This window comes from Dermacentor albipictus, chromosome 4, assembly GCF_038994185.2.
Source record: "Dermacentor albipictus isolate Rhodes 1998 colony chromosome 4, USDA_Dalb.pri_finalv2, whole genome shotgun sequence".
Classification (NCBI taxonomy): domain Eukaryota; kingdom Metazoa; phylum Arthropoda; class Arachnida; order Ixodida; family Ixodidae; genus Dermacentor; species Dermacentor albipictus.
The window spans coordinates 130285729-130306985 of record NC_091824.1 but is presented as its reverse complement, the minus strand read 5'-3'; the positions used below and the strand labels follow the sequence as shown (position 1 = coordinate 130306985).

Below are 21257 nucleotides of genomic sequence, written 5' to 3'. Positions count from 1 at the left end.
TCATCGTTAAGCCGGCTTCCCTCAACCGTGAGAACACCTGTTTGAGGTGCGATACGTGTTGTTCCCAGCTGTCCGAAAAAATGGCTACATCATCAAGATAAGGTAAGGCGAACTCCTGCAAGTCTTTTAGGACAATATCCATTAACTTAGAGAAGCTAAACGGCGCGTTCTTCAGCCCGAAGCTGAGTGCGAGAGGGCGAAAAGTGCCTACAGGCGAGATGAATGCAGCATAGCGGCTGGCACTTTCTGAAAGGGGAACTTGCCAGTACCCCCGCACGAGATCTATAGTTGAAATGTATTTAGCAGCGCTAACTCTTTCAATTCGTTCCTCAATGTTGGGTATCGGGTACAGCTGATCCCTAGTGATCGCATTTAACTTCCTGTAGTCAACACACGGACGAGGGTCCTTGTTAGGGGTTTCTACGAGTATTAGCGGTGACGTGTAGTCACTCTCAGCGGGCTCAATAACTCCCAACTCTAGCATGCGCTGTATCTCTGCCTCCATAATCTCTCTCTGTCTTGGAGACACCCTGTAAGGTTTTGATCTTACTGGTTCGGTAGAGGTCAGCTCAATTTCATGCGTTATCAGTTCGGTTCTACCCGGCCGATCGCTGAATCTGTCGAGATATTCCCCTAACACCCCTTTTAGCTCATCTAGCTGCTCGGGTCTTAGAGCATGCGAGCTTACCGAGTGTTCTACTACTTCTTCTAGGCCGATTTCAGAGTTGGAGGTTGCCCTATCCTCCTTAAACTTGGTACCGATGCCATCCGGCTCTTTGACAGTATAGTTAACGACTCCGCTCCGCTCTACATACGGCTTCATCAAATTACAGTGATATATCCTCACTTCCTTCCTGCGACCGGGCATTCTCAAAGCATAGTTAGTTTCTGAAAGTTTGTGCAACACTTTAACGGGCCCGTCCCAGTGAACTTCAAGCTTGTTCTTTCTTGAAGGTTTGAGGATCATTACCTGGTCTCCGGCGTTAAACGTACGAAGCCTCGCATTCCTGTCGTAATAGAATTTGGCGTTCTTTTGAGCTAGTGCCATGTTCTTTCCGACTAGTTCTTGGGTCGCGCTTAGCCGTTCCAGTAAATTTAGTACGTATTCAACCACGGTTGGACTCTCCCCTCTTTCCTCCCACATCTCTCTTAACATTCTCAGTGGAGAACGGAGTGTCCTCCCATACACTAGTTCTGCTGGTGAGAACCCTGTCGCTTCATGTGGAACCGTTCGCAAAGCAAACAAAGTTGCCGGCAGACAGTTCTCCCAGTCCTCCTTGTGCTCGTAACAGAGCGCACGCAAAACTCGCTTAAGCACCGAATGCCACCTCTCTACACTGTTTGACTGAGGGTGATAGACAGAACTGTGTATTAACTTTACCCCGCACTTTTGCAAGAATGTGGAAGTCAGTGCGCTCGTGAATACTGACCCTTGATCTGCCTGAATTTCGGCTGGAAACCCAACTCGTGCAAACACTGTCAAAAGCGCGTCTACTACTTCAGTGGAGCTGAGCTCTTTCAAAGGGATTGCTTCTGGAAACTTGGTAGCCGGACACAGCATGGTAAACAAGTACCTGTAGCCTGATTTTGTTTTTGGAAGAGGCCCTACCGTGTCTATTACAAGCCGTCTGAAAGGCTCTGTTATTAAGGGCACTACCTTCAGTGGAGCTTTCCAAGTCTCTCCTGGTTTACCAGAACGCTGGCAGGCGTCGCATGATCTTACAAAGTTTTCTACATCTTTGAAACAGCCAGGCCAGTAGTATTCCATAAGCAATCTTTCCTTTGATTTGTTTATGCCTAGGTGGCCGGACCACCCATTTCCATGACAAAGACTCAAAAGGTCCTCCCTATACTTAGTAGGTATGACTAACTGATCTAAAATCCTACCCTTTCGATCTCTGTAATGCCGATACAACAATCCTCCTCTCTCATGTATCGTTACGTTGCGCCTAGCAATGCCTTCTTTAGCTGTGTCACGTAATTTAGCTAAGCTCTCATCATTCTTTTGCTCGGCTGCCAGTGACTCTCTATCCACGCGTAAGAGTTGATCAAAGTTCTTTGAGGCCGGTGATAATAATGACCCTGTCTCGCTTGTGAGCGCGTCTGCTTGCTCTTCCTGCAGGCTAGAACTCTGACACTCTAGTGCTACGCTCTCATTGAGCTGGTCAACTGGCAGGCTCTCCTCAACTGTTCTTTTGTCCCTCGGGCCTAGCTCGGATTCGGGTATTGAAGCTATCCCCTTTTCTGCTTCAGCTGGAGGAGCTTGAGCATTTTCAGCCGAAAGCGCCGCGATCTTACGAGCTTGGCCTCGGGTCAATGCCTGTACTATGCCCTCTCCCAGTTTGAGCCCTCTGTCACGCAGTAACTGATTCGAACGATTCGAAAAGATGTAGGGATACTGCAGTGACAAAAATTTGGAAACTGCAGCCTCAGTCTCTAGCTCCCCGAATGGTCCACTGATTTTGACTTTGGCCATGGGCAGACACACGCTGTGTTCTTCTACAACCTGTTTTATCCATGCTACTTCTCCGGTGAAGTCCTCTACCATCACGTAAGACGGATGGACAATGTCCAGCGTGGCGGCACTGTCTCTTAGCACTCGGCATGGTTTTTCATTAACTTGCAGGTTGTGGAGATACGGACTTAAAAGTTCCATATTCTCATCCTTTTCCTCCACGTAGGAAAAAACTACGCTAGACTTCTCGCAGTTTACAGCTATATGTCCCAGTTTGTGGCATTTGTAACAGCGAATTGGTCTAACAGATTCGAATTTTCTTTTCTGTTCTTTTTGTGCGGTTTCTCCGTTAAGTTTCTCCTCGCTCTTTTCTGCGGGCTTTTCCGCCATGTCTACAGGCTCGGATCGTCTAGTTTGCGCACCCTTTTTGAACGGAAATGGTTTCCGCGGTCCATTTCGACCGTCCCAGTTTCCCTCCTCGGCGTTCAATTTTCTACGGGTTGCGTACTCTTCGGCTAATTCAGCCGCCCTTTCCACAGTGTTTACATTACCTCTGTCTTGCACCCACAGTTTCACAGCTTGGGGGATGGTTTTGTAAAACTGCTCTAGACACATGCATTCAATGATCATGTCTCTGCTGTCGTATGCTTCCGCGCTTTTAAGCCACTCGACTAGGTTGGCCTTTAAGCTATACGCAAACTCCGGATAGCCCTCGCTATCTTTCTTGCCTGTGCTCCTAAACCTTTGCCGAAAAGCTTCGGCTGAAAGGCGGTATTTCTTCAGGAGACTAGCCTTAACTTTTGCATAATCATATGCATCCTGCACACTCAGTCTGGCGATTACTTCCGCCGCCTCACACGGCAACATAGACAGCAACCGCTGTGGCCATGTACTCGGGCCGAAGTTCATCTTCTCGCAAGTCCTTTCAAAATTGCTTAGGAACAAGCCTATGTCGGTCCCGACCTCAAATGGCTTTAATAGCCTGTCCATGCGGTATGATTCTGCCTCACTTGATCGTCCTAGAGCGCCTTCACTTCCTTGAGACAACTCCAAACGTTTGCTTTCAAGTTCAAGTTGCATTTTTCTTAACTCGCGATCTTTATCGCGTTCCTCCCTTTCTTTTCTCTCTCGTTCTTCTCTCTTTTTCAGAAGTTCAAACCCCAGTTCAACTTCTTCCTCACTGGCCTGTTCGGAAATGATATGCAATAATTCTGATTTTAGCATTTCTTTACGTACATCTAGGCCCAGTTCCTCACCAACAATCAACAACTCGTCTCTCAGCAGTGTCCTTAATTCCATGACTGCTGCTTTACTGCCTTGATTCTGCTCTCTAAATCTAGCTAGTAAAACACAACCTAGCTAACACACAACAATCTAGCTTCCCTACTGTTCTAAACAGAACAACCACAAAATGAAGCCTAGAGAGTCAAAGCAAAAACCAAGCACTCACCGCAGATACAGCACCATGTCGCAAAGTCCATCTCACCGCTGTCAGCCAGTTGTCAGGATTGGGGGCTCAATCCCATCGTCCGTGGTCCTTTGCCAAGATTGGAGTACGGCATGAATTCGAAGGTAACTGGCCCATGCCGTCGTCCAACTTATTTACGCTGAGATCGTTGATGAAGTGAAGAACTGCTTCTCATCGAGAACGAGGAAAAGGGTTTATTCACAGAAATTAACTCAGTCTAACATGACTGCTTGAGAAAAAGAGTATTAGTCCAACAGGACTGCATGAGAGAATTGACTCAGTCTAACATGACTGCTCAAGAGAAGTGTGTCCAACATTCGCACAACCACAGTTTTTATACACTCGATCCGCCGGTCCTACGACGCGGCGGCTGTTCGTTTTCACATCACCAACTCGCAGCTGCTCTGAAGACCAGTTTACAGACACAAAGGCACACACATTCCGAAGCCCAAGCGACGGCGTTGAAGGTGGTGCCGTTCCGGAAAATATCGACGCCGCTCGAGGGTCGCTCGTTGTTTTGCGTCATGCAGAACCGTGAGAAGCGAAAAAAGAAGTCGTTCCCGCGGCAGCTTGACCAGGCGGGTCAAATCAGCTCCGCGTGGAATCATTGTCCACACACCGAACTCGTCCCGTCACAATGTCGAAGGGGCTGGAGGAAGGCGGCGGATTCCAGCGCAAAGGTCGCTCCTTTGAACGCCTCGCAGCTGCAGCGACGGAGAGGGGAAGGTGCGCGTCTTGCACCCCTTGTCGTAATCGGGTGGCAAGGTGGCAATCTTGTTGCGCAACTCGCCATTCTTTACAGTGCCAATGCCATGATTTGATGGTGAGGCAAGCGGTAGTGGGGAACTGCTGATTAATTTTGGATGCTTTGGTTTCCTTAACATGCACCCAGTGCACGTTCTTGCATTGCGGCCCCCGAGAAGTATACGGCCGAACGATACGGCCTGACTCGCTGACCACCGCAATGACGGCCGATGGCGCCATGGATTTGCCCGCAGCTCGGCATAGCGCGCTTATTTTTGACGACATGGTTAGCGTAGGCTTAATTGAATCGATTTTCTTTGTCTCACCGGTTCAAATAGCAAACGAAAAGAAGTACTTCCAAATCAGCTGAGCCGCCTCGCTGGAGCTTTCGGTGTTTGGTTTCCGTCTGCGAGACGAAATGCCGTCGGATCGTTGTTCGCGATCAGGCGGGTGGTTTAGTACTAGGCGTTGCTTTAGTGAAAAACGCGCACTTTTGTGATATTTTTGTTTTACTAAGTACCATTTCATATTAAAAGCAAACTGTAGCTGATTTTTTTATGTCACTGTGAGCGGTGGTAGAAGCGATTGCCTCGGCTTGCCCGGGCTGAGTGATGGGTACGGCGAGGTACCGTTTCTACGACGGTGCCATATGTGTGGCCCGCGCAATCTGAGCTGTTGGCCGCGGCAGTCCGGTCACGCCAACTCTATACCAACTCTGTACGTTTGATTTCGCGTGCGGAAATTCATTAACGCATTTAGGCATGGTTATCGCATCCACACTGTAAATAACGCAGTCTTGACCGAGCTGCCTGCGTATGTGAACGTGATATGCTACCTACACTCACGCTCATTCCGGCGCGACGCAGTTTGTCGGCATATAATTCTTTCGCTTCGCTGTAAAACCACAGTATTAGGACCACAGATGCACCCGCGACACTCATTGGCTACTGGGGTAGGCGCGGTACGCGCTGAGGCTCGGCGGCGGATGCCTACCATGCGAAAGTACCTTCCGACGACAACGCCACAGCATTTTCGTGACGTAGCGCCGTGCCATACTATTGTAATACTATAGTATACTATAGTTTTACACGCGTATACTATAGTTTTATAGACTGATTGTTTCTTTAGGGCATAAAGAGAGAAATGGGATATGAAACTCCAAGAGGATAACGGGAAGGGATTCTGGTTTGCTACCTTGCACTGGGGAAAGGGTAAGGGGAAATAAAGGATCAAAAGATTGGCGGAGAGATGAAGCAAGGACACGAAAAAAGTAAGTAGGGGAGAGTGGGAACGTCCGTGGAACTAGTCTCTCTAATAGGCCACCCGAATTCAGAAACTTGAAGAATGCCTTGAGAAACTTGTGGTGTTTCAGGGCTGTCTGTTCCGAAAGCGACCAGTCTTCACGACTAAAGTCAAGCCGGGTCAGCGCGATCGCGAGTGACCGCTTGTGTACGCTGTGTCGGGGCTAACGGTAAAGAACGTATTCAATAGCGTCCTCGCTGCGATCACACCCAGCGCTATCTTCCTTTTTGATGCTGAAAACAAAGGTTCTGCTAAAGCGACTACAAGCCGCAGTCTGCAAATTTCTAGAAGTTGTGGCTGGCTTAAGCTCTATCACTCGCACCACTTCATGAAGAGAAAGCAGCGACGTATACCGGCAGCTTCGACATGACGGGGCGCCACCATCTTTTGCCTCCCACAGTGCGACAAAGAAGTGACGTCGCACCCCGATGACAATTGGTGACTCGCTCTCAGCTGAAGCTGCTTCAGCTGAATTGCAGCTGAAGCTCCAGACTAAGATCACTGTCCAGCTTACGTTAACTGCACCTTTACGATAACGACCACAGGAACTCCAGGGCTGACGCCGTGCGAGGCGAAAGAGAAGATCGGCGGGACGAGAAAAGAAGCTTTAAGTGCACAGCATTTACATGTCAAGGATTCGAAAGGAAGTGACAGCTAGTGCATCAGGATTTGCAGACTGTTCTATCACATCATTCTTTTCTAGCAGCAAGGCCATGGAAGGGTCATTGAACTCGCGACCTGGTTGTGTCAAGCGCTTGACCTTTAGGACAGGCCATATTCTTCGCCAGTAGCAAGGCTAAAAAGGTTTCATAGAACTCTCCACGTTGTACATTCGGGTGCTGATCTCTGGGAGGGATGGCTCGAGGAATGTAGGCTAGCCGCCGCAGCAGAGCCATAGGTACGCATCCTAACGCTTTCACACACACGAGCACCATCGATCATACACACAAGTGTTGTCAATCATTTTGATTGCGGTGCTTGTCTCTTTACCAGCCACCAACCGTCGAACACCCTTCGCGACGAGAATGTCATTCAAATAAGCACGTTGGCCGGAGAAGCGCCTTTGCTGAGAGGGGAGCGCCAGGTATAATAGTGTGCATGCTTCTTAATCTTTCACGTGAAAGGGATTTCATCTGCAGGCCTAGTTTGTCTTGAGATGCCGTTTACAGAGGTTATGATCACGTTCTTTTCATGAAAATGTCGACTAGTGTTGCTTATTGGGTGCACCAATTGCTTCACTGGCAAACGGATCACGAGTTTATTTCGTTCTTCAAAACCAAATGCGTGCTCACCCGGTGGCACATCGGCAGTGAGCGTTTTCCCATGATGTACTTCGTAGTTTTCTCAAACAAGGCTGAAACGACATAGCTGCGCTCTTTATTTAGGCAGCGCACGTCGCTCGCAACAAACCCTTCTTGGCATCAGGAGTCTCCAATACTTAGATTTAGGTGCACGTTAAAGAACCCCAGGTGATCGAAATTTCCGGAGTCCTCCACTACGGCGCGCCTCATTATCAGAAAGTGGCTTTGGCACGTAAAGCCCCATAATTTTTTTTAATCAGGAGTCTCCAAGTACCGTGAGATATTTAGCATACTCGTCATGCTTCAGTGACGACGCCGCGATGAGCATAATAAACAGTGGAAGTTTTCACTATTTTGCAAATCTTCAATTGCAAAACACTTTTTTATGTAGAAGCTATGTACTCTTCTTTGAGAATGCAGATAAAGTGGTGGAATTGTGCTGTCTGTTCCTATAAATTTTTTTAGACATTGTTTTGGGGTTAAACCACCAAAGATGCTTGTTGTCTGGCTGAGTCCGGAGTAGTTCGGGTTCACCCATAGGTAGAAACCTTTCACTACCAATGTCTTCACGACACCGAACAATTAATGTAGCAAAAGACACTATAGTATTCTGTGTGTTCCACAAATGATGATGTCACATTCACCTCATGAATTCTGAACGGTGACGCTAGTGAATAAAAAAAGTCTAATTGTGAACGCAATGTGATCGTTACTTTTTAAGATTAGACGTTACGCTTCTAATACATTAAAGAAAGTGCAGATGTTACTGTCTAGGCCCTTTTGAAAGTGACTGCTTTCAGGATTGGTTTGCACGCGGCCATGCTTTCATGTTGTGCCCATGATGCTTTACCTCTTTTTTATTTGAATGTCATTTAAGCTTTTGCCTTGATGTGGATATATTTAATTGTTTAGTAGCTCTTCTTATCGCCCCACTTTTTGTTGCGAACTATTTTACCATGCTAACAGGTTGTACATTTGTCTATTTTCTTTTCAGAGTGCCGACACACCATTTTGCAGAACCACATCCCTGGAGATTAGATCGGTTCACCCTGAAGACGCCGGTGAAATATTGTTTGTCGCCAGAAACTCCAAGGGCATTGACGATGCCACTATCATCCTCAACGTCACACATCAGGCTAGCTTCTCTTTCACGGAGGACAACTCCTTCGCAGGTATGGCCAGAATGAAGTAATCTCAACAGTGTATCGACAGGCAAAGGTCACAATAATGACACTTTGTTGGATGACGTAATTTGTTCTTTACCTCATCCTGTCCTTATGTTTCCTCTGCCTTAAATCTTGCTCGGGGATTTGCTTTATCCTTGCAGTCGTTTTCTGCATCTTCTTTTTCATTAAAATCACTATCAAACATATACCGCTAGGCGGTCAATGATCGTAAGATCATTCTATGAAAACCACTTGTAATCTTGAACCCACGTAAGGCGCTTTCCTTGGTTACTTGGTGACTCGTCACAGTCGAAACGTGGATTGGCTAAGATTGGTTTACCTTGAAGCTTCGGGCTACTGTAAGATGGATACCAACTTTTCTACTTCATTTGCCTAATCCACCTATTGTGTTTCTGCAGGAATTATGTACCATGCAGAAGAAAAAGAAAAGATGCACAACTTGCTCATCATCATTATCATCAGCCTATTTTATGTCCACTGCCGGACGAATGCCACTCCTTGCGATCTCCAATTACCCCTGTCCTGTGCCAACCTATTCCAATTAGCTCCCGCGAATTTCCTAATTTCATCACTCCACCGAGTCTTCTGCCGTCCTCGACTACGCGGATCCAATCCGCGGAATGTTACTAATGGGCATTTACGTACATGAATGTGGGAGGCATCCTTACGCACATTTGCTATTAAGCAATGATTTTGCACTTTATCACTCCGCACAACCAGTTGAAAAATGTTATGTAAGAATCTTTGCCAGACCTGAAAATTCTAGCCCACGACATATCAGCGGCTCTGTCCCAGTCACAATGCTTTTCTTGTGTGTTCCTCATCTAGACTTTAATGTAGAATTTCTGCCTATTGTAAAGCTGCAACCAATACATGCACAATTTTTTTTTTGTAATTGCAGAGAAACTGGAAGCTAACTGGATGTTGGCAACGTGGATGGGTATAGCTGTGGCCTTCTCCAACAGACTGAGACGCGGCGCAAGCTGACACACATCTTAGAGTAAGTATAACTGCACCAAATGTTCCTCACAAAAAAACTCAAGGACTGTATTCTTTAGTAAAGTTGCACCAACTCGCCAACATTTCTAAGTCAGATACTGTTATTGCACTAAATTAACCGTAGCCTAGGCTAGCTGGTATACAATCATCTCGAAAAACAAGCGCCAAAAGAGAATGGACGATGTGCCAGCGTTTGCTTCACTTCGTCGCTTGTCTGTTGGCACTTTCCTTTTAAAAAGATCTCACTTGAACATATCAATGCATATCATCCAAAGCGGCGTGGCCTTAAATTAGCAATTTCTGGTAGCAAACGTTTCTCGTGTTGCGCGCAACTTGTGCTTTCACTTTCTTGACGAACAGCTCCGGACCTTGCTTTTAGTGGCTGCTGGTGCTGCTCTCTTGCCGAATAGCTAAAACTCTGGGCAGCACTGATATATTGAATCGGCTTATATGCATCATATGTACATGGAGTATCTGCACGAAACCTGCAAATGTTCTGGTCGCCGGCAATGTTCTCTGCCTAATTGCGCAGTGAAACAAAATGCGATGCCTAAATCACCTGACTGCAACAAACACACGCGTTCAACCACAGAATTCCATTAATAAAGCGAAGCTTTCTGTAGCTCCCTCGCGGTGTAAAGCGGGCCTATCTCAGAGACAGCGTAATCTGTGACGCGGTATGGGTCGCGTCGCACGAAGTGAGTGTGTGTGTGTGTGCGTGGGGGGGGGGGGGGTAGTCATTGCGTCTTGCTAAGCAGGCGCGTAATCGCTTTGGCGCACAAGGTGAACAATTTTATAGCATCTAGTTAACCTGCTTTACTAAAGCTTAGCTTCACGTATATTCCAATCTTGCGCGCTGGATTCGCAAAAACTTTTATTTCTTGATTGCGTGCATATAGAAGGCCTGGAGCACATAATTACCTGACGTGGGAAATGCAACAGAACAGTGAGCCTTCAGAATTTCTGAAATCTTGTTTGGCGAATATGTTTATTCTGCATATGTTAGGAAAACGCACGTTTGATTATCCCGATACAGCACGTCACGTCAAGGTATATGCCTTGTCTGAAGGAGCAACCAGCACGCAATGCACGCACGTATTTGCAACAGTATTCTCCATCACATATTCAATGCGTTAATAAAATGGCGCTTGCTTTATATTTCAGCATGTTTAGATCACGTGTGGGCACATGAACGTCCCATAGGCACCGCATGAGGTGTATGTGTACCTGCCACGAAGACACTGTGTAACAGCTGTGCAGAGAAAAGCAACGCCAGGCCTTCTTCAGCCAAGCGGGTCCCACAAGCGAGCACATCGCCAACTTACAAGGGCTGAGCGTCCAGACACTGGCAGCACAATACCACAGACAAAGTCAATGTTTCTATAAGCATCGTGCCGAGGAGGGATAAAATTGTGATACTCCTCCACACTTATTGTACATGATGAAAATGTTGTGGCTTTCGTGTTGAAAATGTTTATTACACATGTAAAAAAATGTTGAAAAATAAAGTAGAAGTGATATTCACAATCAGCTGGAGCTGTTTTCCATTGTGTATAATGAAATGTAATTCATTTGCCCTCCCGGGTCTAAAGCGATGGTTGTTGCACACTACCGCGTGGGAGAGAATACTGGCGACTTGAGTACGTTCAGCAGATAGCTGGTGTGATTTGAACATGACAATCTTTCGTGGTGACGTAGCTTGAGCAAAATATGTTTTTTTTAGACCATACAGAGACTATAGAAGACGTCGTAATTGGGTTCCTTGAGCTGGATTACTCGTAGCGGTGGCATGCATAAAAATGCATAATCGACTAATTAAAGAATTCACTACTTAAATTTTAATTTAACCACTTTACAGCGCATGTTGCAATTTGCCCGTTGAAGCCGGTGTGTTTGCAAGGCATATGCACTTGAAGCGAATACTGAGGATGTCATCGTTCTTGAGATATGCGCCATCAAATTTGCGGGGAAATGCACTGTTGTTACCCTTACATTTTTAAGAAAACGTTGTTTTGCGCGTTCAACCACCAAACTAACTGGGACGCCACTGCATTTTGCCACCAGCTTCATGAATTATCTCCAAACTGGCTTCATCCTGAAAATTCCTTCCGGATACGCTTTGCGAACTCAGCGGCTGCAAATCGTAAATTGCTTGATGGGCCATGGAGTAATTAATTACAATACAATACAGTTAAACTTACCCGATAAATATATTAAGACAAAGAAGCTGGGAAAAAAAGTGAAAGCCCTTGGTGAGGTGGCTACCCTCTTTAGAGCAGGTGACGGCAGGGGACGATTGACATTCTCGCTGTGAATAACAAATGAAATGCAGCGGGACTTGCACAGTAAAAAATAATAGTAAAAAATCTGCATATCAGCTTGCGCAGTTAACGGGAAAAAAAAAGACGAAGAAGGCACCTGGCTAGATTGTAGCTAACAGAGCATTGACGAGTATATTGTTTAAAGGGAGATTAATACCATTTAGGACTGATTATATCTAACAAAGCGACGCTGAAGTGGGCTAATCTTTAAAAAATAAAGTTAATAATGAAGTTAATTATGGATTTTTTGCTAGTTAGTCCATTACGCATTTCAATTTCTCGTGCAAGTAATGTCCCTTTCGCTGAGTAATACAACGCAATGACTTGAATTGTGTTATCCACGACACGCGATTTTTAGAAATTCTGTATGGTCTAAAGAAATACAACACAAGGCATAACACACATGTTAGACACACAGTTTTTACACACAGATTTCTCCATCACCTAAATGCTTTTTTTCAAGCTGCTGTGCTTCAAATATTTTCTACGGCTTTTTGTTGTAGCCACCTAACGTTTCCAACACACGTGAACAAAGGCACACATACAAACAGCAGATGGGGCAGGCGGCCGTTCTAAGGCGGAAGGAAGTTCGTCGGAGTTCCTTAGGAGACACTTTTATTCAGTAATCGAACCTACATGTCTCGCGATGGCAGCGTGAACTCATTAGGTATGTCATTTGCAAGTCACCATGCAAAACATATTTAAAAAAACACGCACCATCTGCGACTGCTACCCTATCGCAGTGCTTTTTTTCTGTATTTTCTCTCCATGCATACCATGTTTCGGTACGATGAATATTCTGGCGGCCTTAAACACGATCATACGAATTATTTCTTTAAATCTTTTGTTCACGAGAACAACCTTAATGAATGAATTCTGGCGTTTTACTTGCCAAAACCATGATCTGATTATGAGGCACGCCATAGTGGGGGACTCCGGATTCATTTTGACCACCAGGGGACCTTTGACGTCCCCCCTAATGCACGTGACCCGGGGTGTTTTTTAGCATTTCGCCCCCCTTTGAAATGTAGCCGCCGCGGCCACCCCTGAATTACCGCACTAGTAATCTGTGACGTGATGCATTTTCGCAGCGTGTCCTCCAAACCAATGAACACTTTATTGATATACAAGTATTACATATGGTTCTAAAGGGAACAAGGTCTCAACAATTTTCATAACCTCCCAACAAAATTTGCTCAAACAGGGCAGAATAGAAGTGCAATATTCATGACATCACACTTACCTACCGAAGCCCTGGTTCCAGTTCAAAATTCAGAAAGGAAAAACTAGGTTCCATTGTCTTCCCCGTATGACCAGCCTTTACCAGTAAATTAAAGGGAACTAGATTCTTGTAAGAATACTTCACCAATCTACTCGGCTTTTTGTTGTTCTTTAGTGCCTACTTAAATTATAAAGCAACTAAAAGCATTCTCAAAACTGATATTTGTGCGAATTGGTGTAGTTTCATTTTAAGTTACCACGGTAGTTAGACTATTCTCAATTTATCATTGTACTTTAGAGTGGAATGTACCTGAGAATGCCCAGCATGTAAATTCACATACGCACAGACACACACGCGCGCATGCACACGAACGCACGAAAACTAGGCTCGCAGCACGCACACATTAATTCGAAATATAAATTTGAAAACGTTAAGCCCCTCCCACCAACAGTGACCACTATTTTAGTATAAATTGCGTGACATCAGGGAAAGCGGGGTGATCGCTATGTCTTCTGCTGAGGCCACATCTGAAATTTTGTTCCGCGTGCTCTGGCACCCAGTGACGTAGCAAGAGCGTTGCCACTGAACTGTGCACGCATTTCCTTCCATCGCGCGATAAAAAGCAGCGGCAGCAGACCATCGAGATTCACACTCGAAAAAAAGAAAATGTAAGACGCATGATGGTCATGCTGTATTTCTGGTTCCTGTAGTCCATTTCGATCTTCGCAGCACACAGAAACATGGCCTTCGAGATCAGCTTTCGGAACTCCGCGCTGCCCACTCGTCTTCCACAGTGCCCATATCACGTTTGTATGTAAACTACTATACCACATTTCTAACACACGTGAACAAAGGCACACATACAAACAGCAGATCGGGCAGGCGGTTCACGTTCTAAGGCGGAAGGGAGTTCGTCGGAGTTCTATGAAGAGTAGCTCATGTTTATTCCATTTGTATGTTTATTTTATATCCAAGTAATCTATATTCGTTATGTATACGCCTTGAAAATGAAGACTGGTGCAGCAACAATCACAGTTCTCAAAAGAATATTTAACAAAATGGCAGTTGTACATCAGCCTAAAATGCACATACTACCCCACGTCTGCTGCAGTTTCTTCAAAAGAACAGCGTAATAGCAAAGTTAACGGTGTTTCATCGACTTCCACAGGACCGCAAAAGTCTAGCTTCTACAAGTGACCATACGTCATGACTGTGCGTAACGTTAGCGCACTTTTGTGATTTATTTGAGTGGTTGTGATTCTAAGTACGATGAAAACAATATCCACTTCCGGGTACTACTGCTTCCCGCTGTTATCATGCCCGTTGTCAGTGTACTTCCACGGCCGCTCGATCCAAAAGCACAAGGTTTTCCGTGGTTTGCATCGAGCGACCGTGGTACTTCTTCGAAGTTGCGGCTTTGGACGGTGTTTTGCATTTACGACTCGATTAGAAGCGGCGTTCTCGGGAAACAGTGAGGTGATTTTGCTGTCATGCTTCGACGACACGATGGCCCTATCCGCTTTCCAAACTAAACCGCATTCCGCATTTTTATTTCACTTCGTCCTCGTGCCCACTAAAGCGGCTGCCATTGAACATGATTCACCAATTTCGGTATGTGCTGCTGGCTTATTTATCTGTTTCGGCACTTCTCAGACGTATGCTTTACTTAGTCATTACAAGAAATAACAATAGACAGCTTTGCGCATTTATTGGTGCTACAGCCGCTCATGCTGGTGGTCCCATCGTGCCTACGTACAGGCGCTCAATATTCTCGACTATTGATGGCGCCATTGCTGGCGCACTGGACGGCCGCTTGCCTGTCCTCATTTTTACGTTGCGGTGCAAATACGATGGTCAGCAAGTGGGCGGGAATGAAGAAGTATGAAGCAGGCTGCTTGACGTTTACGTTTGTGGCGAGCAGAAACTTATCGTGCGTTGACTTTACATTTTACCAGTTTGGGCGCAACTGTTTCCATTTCTAGTAGTGTAGTAAGCATTGATACGATACGCTTCTGTCGCATTCATGTGAACGCGGCTTACAAGACGTTTCACCGGGAGTAACGTCGACTTCTTTTGACACGTGAGTGAGTGCGCTTGTCAGCGTCACCCTGTGAGGTGTCACAAACGAAGCGTGGTATGGTTTTTACCCACCCATTTTTTTGATCGTCGGTGGCCTCAAGAGACAACCTTGCTTTTGAGGCCTCCGACACAGTTGCTATTTGCCTTATACTTAGGATCGCCGTGCTTGAGCGTAATTCGCTCTAGCAATATTCATGATTCCGCGTTTTTGGAAAGAGGTAAAAGTACTGGCACATGAGAACGACCTCGCTTTCATTTGTACGAACAACTCTAGTGTTAAAACTGGGGTGTACATCATGGAGCCCGAATGAACTGTACTGAATGTTTGGAAATGTGGATGTCATTGGGGGGTCAAACAAAATATCTCGGACTTCCGTTGGATGCATACAAGTTATAAGTTATATATAAGCTGCACGTGACTGGATAAAACGTGTGCGAAGCCTAAAGCATTATGCCGAAACTCGTTCCCCACAACCTTTGGCACAGCTACAGCTTGCAATTTTTTTTGGCAAGAAAGCATTCCTATGTGCTGCAAATCTTTCATTGCTCGCGTATTTACATTAGGCAATTTTAGTGAATATTCGCAACCTTTGTTGAATATTCGCAGCCTACAAACTTTGTTAATGAGTAAGGTGATGTTAATTAAGATAGAGTTAATTAAGGCACTCGAACTCACGATCTTTGTTGGGAGTCGAGACCGCATGAAAGGAATGAACAACTAGTTCGAATGTCAAGTAATTTAATTAATGTCTCGTGAGCGCGCTGGCTTTCGCCTTCATCCGCTTGAGCGTAGGCTAAATTGACTGTAAATTTTTTGTAAGGCACAAAGTGTATACTGAAACGCTTCCTGTCAAAGCTTGAAAATACATTTTTGTAACTTTCCTTAAATGTGGCCTTTGACATTGGCCGGAAACTAAATAACATTGCTTCTTAGCTGTAAGGACGACATTTTAGTTCGGGAAAGGATGCTCGAAAAGATGTTTAAAAAAAATCTCAATCTAAGCCTTAACCCATACGATATATCATGTCATCTAAAAACGATTAATAATCTTTCTATATGGACACGCGCCCTTGTTTATCGGGTGACCGCGTTTCAGCGTGTGACAAATGTTATCGCTCAGCGCGGGGTGCGCCTGCATGTATCATAATTTCTGGAATGTTATCCATGGTTCTGTTTGTTGAAGCCGAGCCTTAATTGGGTGATATGATTGCGTGTATGCGCGACGCGAATTGTGCCGAACTTTCTGGAAAACATGCGGGCACAAGCGATTTCTCCGGAACGTTTTATGGCTCGTGTATAAAAGCCGGAGCGCTTGATCCACTGATCAGATTTCGACGATCACCGACTGTGCTCGTCGCTCGTTGTGCTTTGAGTGTAGCCTGTCTTTGTGGGCGCAGGTTCGCCCGATAAAAGTCGATTTCGTCACTCACAGTATTGCTAGCTACTGTATTCTTTACCGTCACTACTTGGCGTCATTTGGTGGAGGTTCTATTGCTACTTATAGGGCTGCACTGTTTATGAGAAATTCACACCCAAGATTGAAAGCAAAACCAATTGTATCTTTGCAGGCACATTTCTTTCAAAATATTTTACATCTGCAATACCTGTATGGTCAATAGAAATTCCCACCGGAATGGTATGCACTGTTGATGAAGTGTATCTGCTTGCCTTCCTTTAAGAGAACTGTTTATTTTATTACTTGCCTATGACATGTTTGTAGGTACGGCTATGGCAGTTCTTTCCGCTGTGTATATAATTTATAATCGCACGTTTTTGTAATTGTGTTATATACTATGGAAGAAAAAGAAAACAGTGTCGGTGGCCTATGGGTATAGAGCGTCGGCTACTACATTGGTTCGAAACCAGCCACCGGAGGTGTTCCAAAGCGAAGCTTACTTTGCAATTTTCTTTGACTTTGCCAGTGCTGCTGCTGCTGTTGCGACCTTGCAAGCCGACTCGCGAGGTGGTTGCAAGCCTGTGAATGCACGTGAATGTACGCGCGAACGATGTCTGTGACACATTTCCAAAGATCTCCGGGGACGTCGCAACAATGCCCTCTGTAACTCCCTGGCCGTCCACACAAAGCCCTCTTAAAGGCTGCAATTACGCGCAAGCTCCCTGCAAAAGCTTCAGCGCTTAGATTTGTACTCACCTGCAACAGGCCAGAGGGAAGATATATATGGTAGAAAGAGGAAAGACAGAGTGTGTTATACGCCAACTGGAGAATAATGTGCTATAACCATACGGGAGAATAACCACTCTTCGCTCGTGACAGCTTGCATATATGGAAGGATTACCGGAAAAGAGGAAGGCGCTGTCAGAAAACCTGCCTCAGTTATTGCTTGTTTTCTTCAGGTAAAGAAACACACATACTAGACATGGCAACTGCTGCGGACAAACTGTAACAATGTAATAATATTATTGATAATATTAATTCAAGCTATGGCACGGCACATTCACGTTATTCCTGAAAAATAAATATCGAGTCAATTTGTTTATGCTGACAGCTGACCTGCAGAGTGCAGACGCCACACCGCATTAAAGCCCAGCGGTGGTTCATCAGATCAACACTTCAGCCACAATTTCCCAACCCTGCAACACTGACAGGCTGTGCTTCGGGATAGAAGCCCCGGTGGCCAGCGGGAGCTGGTCCGTCTGGCACGAGATGTGGCAGCTATTTCTGTTAAGGCTGCAATAAAATATATGTGTCTCTTCATGCCAGGATTCGTTGTTCCTTGTGAGCTAATGACAGTGCTAACGTTTTCGCAGGCGACGGATAGTGGCCCACAACAAAGCCTCAAGCAAACACGTCTCGCGGTACGCTCTGTGTACTTCGTAGACAAATGCAAATGGTGCCCGCAAGGTAAAATGTAACACCACGTCATGACATTCGCATACCGTCAAAATCACCGCCAAATATTGTCAATGAACACAAGCCACAAAGAAAGTTTTGCTTATATCGGTTCTCACAGTGTGTGGGATCTGCATAATTAATTATTTTTTTTACTCTTTCAGCGAAGAGACCCCAACTGAGGCATGCTACCTAGCGTCGTCTTTCCTTCTTCCTATTTCCCATGTGGGTTCTACACGTTTTCAACAACCCCCGACACGATGAGCAAGAGAGCAGCAGTGGCGATAAAGTCGAAGCGAGAAGCAAAGAAAGCTTCGCTGTAATAAAAAATTACGCCTGTTCACTGCAGTTCACTAACCACCGTGGTTGCTTAGTGGCTATGGCGTTGCGCTGGTAAGCATGAGGTCGCGGGTTCAAATCCCGGCCGCGTTTCGATACGGGTGAAATGCAAAAACTCCCGTGAACCATGCACTGAGTGCACTTTATAAAGAACCCCATGTGGTCAAAATAAATCCTAAGTCCCCAGCTACGGCGTGCCGCATAACCATATCCTAGTTTTGGCAGGTAAAACCACAGTAATAATTTAAAAAGGCTGCTAATTATAATCTGAACTGGCAAGTGTATCTGAATGCAGTCCTTTCTGACAAGAAGGTCTTTAGTGCTAAGAATCACTGCTTTCTATTGGAAGCGAGGTGTTAGGGAATAGTTTTGTAGAGGGCCGATAGTATGAGAAACACAATTATAGAGAAAAATCAATTTATCAGTACTCTATGCTAGCAGTGAAGAATATATGATGCTGCACTTGTGCAGTACTTCGGAAAACAACCAGACAAGGGAACCGGCAGAGCAAAGACATTTGTAATTTTATTACGTTTTCCACATAAAGGTAGACAGAGAGGCAACACTGGTTTACAAGATCGGGTCACTGGGCTCACAAGATTAGGTGACTAGGTAAAGTACAAGAGATTGAAAACATGCACGTAATAACACACTTAAACATGCAAAACAAGAACGGCACGCATACAGTCAAAATATAACAAAACTGTCCGCTCTTCTAGATTGACTCCTGAGGAGGCTCGAAAACCTTCGCGCAATCTTAAGCTTAGTTATCTCCCTTAAAAAATTCACGGAGGAAATTACGGCCTGATAAAGAAGCCAAATTAAAAGACAGCAGAAATTAAACATAAACATGCTCAGTCTTTACTAAATGCGCCATCCAAAGCGCGAAATTGATCGCAATTCTACAGCCCTGAATCATATAGGTAAATAACGATATCACTACTCATTATCGTAATGCACGGTGACGAAGTTACTTGTTGTTGTAAACAGCAGAACATGTTTCCGTCCACTAGTTATTAGCATGGTTTCGTAAACGTTACAGGTTTTAGCACAGGGTGAGATGCTAGCGTAGACGTATACCGACGCACCGAAAAGTGCACAAACAAACAGCATTGCTGGTGGAGACATCTTGCGGAGCTGCACTGGGTCTAAACGCGCTGACCTAGCATTGCTATCACAGTGTTCCATTCAAGTGCCAGCGTAAACGTGCTGCTGAAGGTTGTGTAAAATTTCAAAAAAAAAAATCGGGGTGCCTGACAAGTGCACCTATCCAAATGTTCGTACGCTAGGCGTCACAGGAATAACGACATAATATTCTTTGCCGAAAATGTTGCATAGTCTGACCATGCGAGAACGCTCCTATGTCATTATGGTTAATCGCAGTTTCACAAGAGGTCGCTACCAGTACTGCCGTTCATAATTATATACCCATTGCGGCATACATCTATACACTTTTACATCTATACCCTTTTATGTTTGAAAACTTCTCGTAGGTCGTTTCTTTGGTGCAGTGTTAAATTTTCATCTTGCACAATGAGTTTTAGCAGACTGAAACAGAACACACACATCTAGCCAGGAAACGTGCTTGAATGCAACCACGACAGACACGAGCAAGCGCTCGACTGGGTCGAGGTACGAGACTAGGCTACACAGAAGAGTCGCGAATGCATGTTGTAGGTGGACCAAAGCTTCTTCCAAAATGTCGAAGTGGAAGATCCAGAGGCAGACTGTTCGGGTGCTCGGTCACGATCGATATATTTCCATGACACATATCACTTCATGCGTTCGTGTCCTTGCAGCAGCTACATTTATAGCAATTTCCTAGCACAGCACAGGGCCGCTCTTCAAGAATTTATGTACTTGTTAAGCCAGGGCTTGTATTCGGACACCCTCGTGTAGAGGCCTGGGAGCAAGGGCCGTGCGCAGCCGAATCCCGCTGAGATGACACCAATCAGCACGTACTTGGAGCCGTCGTAGAACATCAGGGGGCCGCCAGAGTCACCCTGCAGCGGGAAAAAATGTGATCGGTTAGTTCTTCGAGCGCAGATAAAGTGGTTCGAAGGGCACTAGGAAAACACTTGTGCCTCGAAGCCTTCTTCTTCGAAAGAATGAGTCCAAGTGCATCAACGAAGTTCGCTCAACTAAAAAAATCAAGTTGTCTTTGTGAACAGAACAAGAAGTCAAGCTAATATGTGCCCCCCCAAAATTAATACAGCTTAACATGACAAGTTTTGATGGCATATTTTGTACCTGCAAGGAGTGATTTCGTACTTTTGCCATTCATGACAATAATCGCACAATTACACTACAATAATTTCTGGTATCTGAAACCGCAAGAGAATCGGAGGTTTCCTGAACCTCTCTGTCGCTGTCCAAACCAAGGTTAAACTCATCCCGACTTCTTAGTTAACCAGTAAAAAAAAAATAAAGCTGACAAAAAACGGGAACTGCCAGCGTTGGTGGCATAACTTGACGCTCTACCACTGTTCGTTAAAATGTGTCTGGGTTATGCTTTGTCGTTTAATTCTGCAGTGGATAGGCAGGTCTGGCGTATAAACGCAAATGGACAGTACCATGGTCCCATCAACCTCCGGCCTAGCCATTTTTCAAGAAGCCACAACAGGTTTAGCATTCGCCGGAATTTCCCTGTGGCTTCAGTTACTAAACAATATCAAGAATGCCAATGTCAACAAAAAACAATGTCAGCCGGCGTCATGTGGCAATGAACTACCGCGAAAACAGTTCAAGAACGACGTCATTGGGCACACTGAAAGCTTCTATTATCCCCGAGCGCATCCCAACAAGGTGATCACCTCAATTCCACAAATAGCCTGGAAGCATTATCTCTAAATATGTAACATAAGCAGACGCGAGCGAATCGTGCCTAATCTCCAGTGCCAACCCTATTTTCGGTTTCGAGTCATTGAGAACACGCTGCGTGACTCAGTGAAAAAGGCATGCGACTACGTCAGCACTGTACAACAATGA

General features: G+C 45.3%; 2 protein-coding genes and 1 long non-coding RNA gene across 7 annotated transcripts in view; 2 read left to right on the top strand and 1 right to left on the bottom strand.

Moving 5' to 3' along the window:
* LOC135898431 (cell adhesion molecule 3-like) overlaps nt 1-10987 on the top strand; it is a 449844-nt gene extending 438857 nt beyond the window's left edge. For all 3 annotated transcript variants that reach the window (XM_065427360.2, XM_065427361.2, XM_065427359.2), the window contains 3 exons: nt 8265-8442; nt 9359-9457; nt 10621-10987. In XM_065427360.2, the coding sequence (XP_065283432.1) occupies nt 8265-8442; nt 9359-9444 (264 nt within the window). In that variant the 3' untranslated portion in view covers nt 9445-9457; nt 10621-10987. The remainder of the gene's footprint in view (nt 1-8264; nt 8443-9358; nt 9458-10620) is intronic.
* Nucleotides 10988-14370: 3383 nt separating this feature from the next.
* LOC135898352 (uncharacterized) lies at nt 14371-18233 on the top strand. The gene is made up of 3 exons (XR_010563313.2): nt 14371-14610; nt 17849-17942; nt 18095-18233. It is a non-coding gene; the product is annotated as an uncharacterized lncRNA (long non-coding RNA).
* A 538-nt stretch (nt 18234-18771) lies between these two features.
* The window catches only part of LOC135898363 (brain-specific serine protease 4-like), a 34688-nt gene continuing 32202 nt past the window's right edge, over nt 18772-21257 (bottom strand). For all 3 annotated transcript variants that reach the window (XM_070537579.1, XM_070537580.1, XM_065427246.2), the window contains one exon: nt 18772-20272. In XM_070537579.1, coding sequence (XP_070393680.1) covers nt 20114-20272 — 159 coding nt within the window. In that variant the 3' untranslated portion in view covers nt 18772-20113. The remainder of the gene's footprint in view (nt 20273-21257) is intronic.